Here is a 2,107-nt window from a genome sequence, read left to right on the forward strand (position 1 = left end):
TATATATATATATATATATATATGAGGGGCTTCTTTCAGTTTCCGTCTATGAAATCCATTCACAAGGCTTTGGTCGGCTTGAGGCTCTAGTAGAAGACACCTGCCCAAGGTACCACGCAGTGGGACTGAACCCGGAACCATGTGATTGGGAAGCAAGCTTCTTACCACACAGCCACGCTGCGCCTATTTGTTGATAAAGCTGGAAAAGAAGCTGCAACTTCTTTGCTGGGGGTTTCGGGTTCTGTTACTCGTAAGGGATGCGGTTCAGAGCGATTCTTAAAACACTTCAACCATGACTTACCACAAACTTGGATTTTTTTTAGGTCAGCAAATATACTCTTAGATCTGAATTTGTATTGAATGTGTAAAGGCGCATGACTCAGTGGTTAGAGCGTCAGGCTCACACTCATGAGGTAGCGGGTTCGATTCCCGGACCGGGCTGTGTGTTGCGTTCTTGAGCAAGACACTATTTTACATCGTTCCAGCTCAGTTCACTCAGCTGTAGAAATGAGTTGCGACATCACTGGTGCCAAACTGTATCGGCCCCTTTGCCTTTCCCTTGGATAACATCAGTGACGTGGAGAGGGGGGAGGAGCTGGTATGCATGGGCGACTGCAGGTCTTCCATAAACAACCTTGCCAGGACTTGTGCCTCGGAGGGTAACTTCCTAGGTGAATCCCATAGTCATTCATTATCGAAGGGGTCTTGACCTTATATACGTATATGTATGTAAGTATTGTATGTAGGGAACACAGAGTCATGTACGTAGATCGGTAAATATGCAGGCCGACATATAAGTCCATAGATAGCTGAAGAGAGATAGATAGGCCGAAACAAAAACAGTTAGATATATGTAGTGATAGAATGAGTAAGTGTGAGTTTTGTCGTGAGAGTGTATATTCGGATCTTTTTTAAAACGGGGGCCACATTTTTCATTAATGTTTTACGTAGTGTTTTTGGTACCGAAAGACTTTCAAACTTCGTATACTTATCTATTTTGTGTTATAGAACAGAAAAATATTTTTGTATTCGAATTTATTTCATGTAAAAAATTGTCTTATTTCGATAATTTCAACCAATCACTGACAAGTATTCAGTTGTTTACATTTACTCCTTTGGCTGATTAAGCGATGTAAAGCGTATTTAATTTCCATAGCTTCGTTTTGCTTTTTTCTTTTTAAATTTGCTGTTTTACCCTAACCCTAACCCTAACCCTAACGCTATCACCGATAGAATTGTTTCAGAATCGTTTGTTTATGTAGTCGGCACTTAATGTATATCGGCTGAATGAACGTCAGTGATTGGTTGAAATTACAGAACTACGACAACTTTAACATGGAATAACTTATGGATTTCTTTTTTTTTTAAAGAAGACTAAGAGAAAAAGATGTTTTATATGACACATTCTACCAGTGTTCCAAGTTTCAAAGTGTTTCGTTAATGAAAAATGTGGCCCCCGTTTTAAAAAAGATCCGTATATTCAATAGATATTGTGTTCTCTTTACTTACCGCTCCGTCGTCACCTTCACATGGTTGGATGCACACTGTATCAGGAGTGGTGGTTGGCAGCTGCAATAAACAAGAACATTAATGTTTAAACCAAGCGTCACAACGATCACCCGAACTACACGCAGTCGTTTTAAGACAGTTGACCCTGAATATCTTTCTTCTGTCCCATCACTTGTACAATAGTGCTTCCTGGATAGTCCTTCCTTGCTAATTTCTCTCGGATAATTGTCCGTAGATGATTTTCCCAATAAAGAAACAATAAAAAAAAAGTACAGCTATGGTAGAGCAAATGAATACTAACAAAGCCAGTTTGAATTTATAAATACATGTTTTACTGGTTATTTAACAAGAACTGTCTCAATACCAGTTGAATATTTGGGTCGATATAATCTACTGAAGCCATCAAATTTCCGTCATGAGAAAACCCTTTCATCTTTATGATTGAAATAGCATACGTGCCAACGCGTATGTTTATATGTATGTATTCGACCTTGACATAAAAAAATAATTCGACTTGAAATTCTATAAAGGCATCTTACACCATGAAGGGAGGCGCAATGGCCCAGTAGTTAGGGCAGCGGACTCGCAGTCATAGGAT

At 39.3% G+C, this 2,107-nt stretch overlaps 1 protein-coding gene across 2 annotated transcripts in view; it reads right to left on the reverse strand.

The window, feature by feature from the left end:
• The window catches only part of LOC106879057 (beta-arrestin-1), a 63,714-nt gene that overhangs the window by 13,569 nt on the left and 48,038 nt on the right, over positions 1 to 2,107 (reverse strand). For both annotated transcript variants that reach the window (XM_052968136.1, XM_014928485.2), the window contains exon 5: positions 1,510 to 1,569. In XM_052968136.1, the coding sequence (XP_052824096.1) occupies positions 1,510 to 1,569 (60 nt within the window). The remainder of the gene's footprint in view (positions 1 to 1,509; positions 1,570 to 2,107) is intronic.

This window comes from Octopus bimaculoides, chromosome 5 (assembly GCF_001194135.2).
Source record: "Octopus bimaculoides isolate UCB-OBI-ISO-001 chromosome 5, ASM119413v2, whole genome shotgun sequence".
Taxonomy (NCBI): domain Eukaryota; kingdom Metazoa; phylum Mollusca; class Cephalopoda; order Octopoda; family Octopodidae; genus Octopus; species Octopus bimaculoides.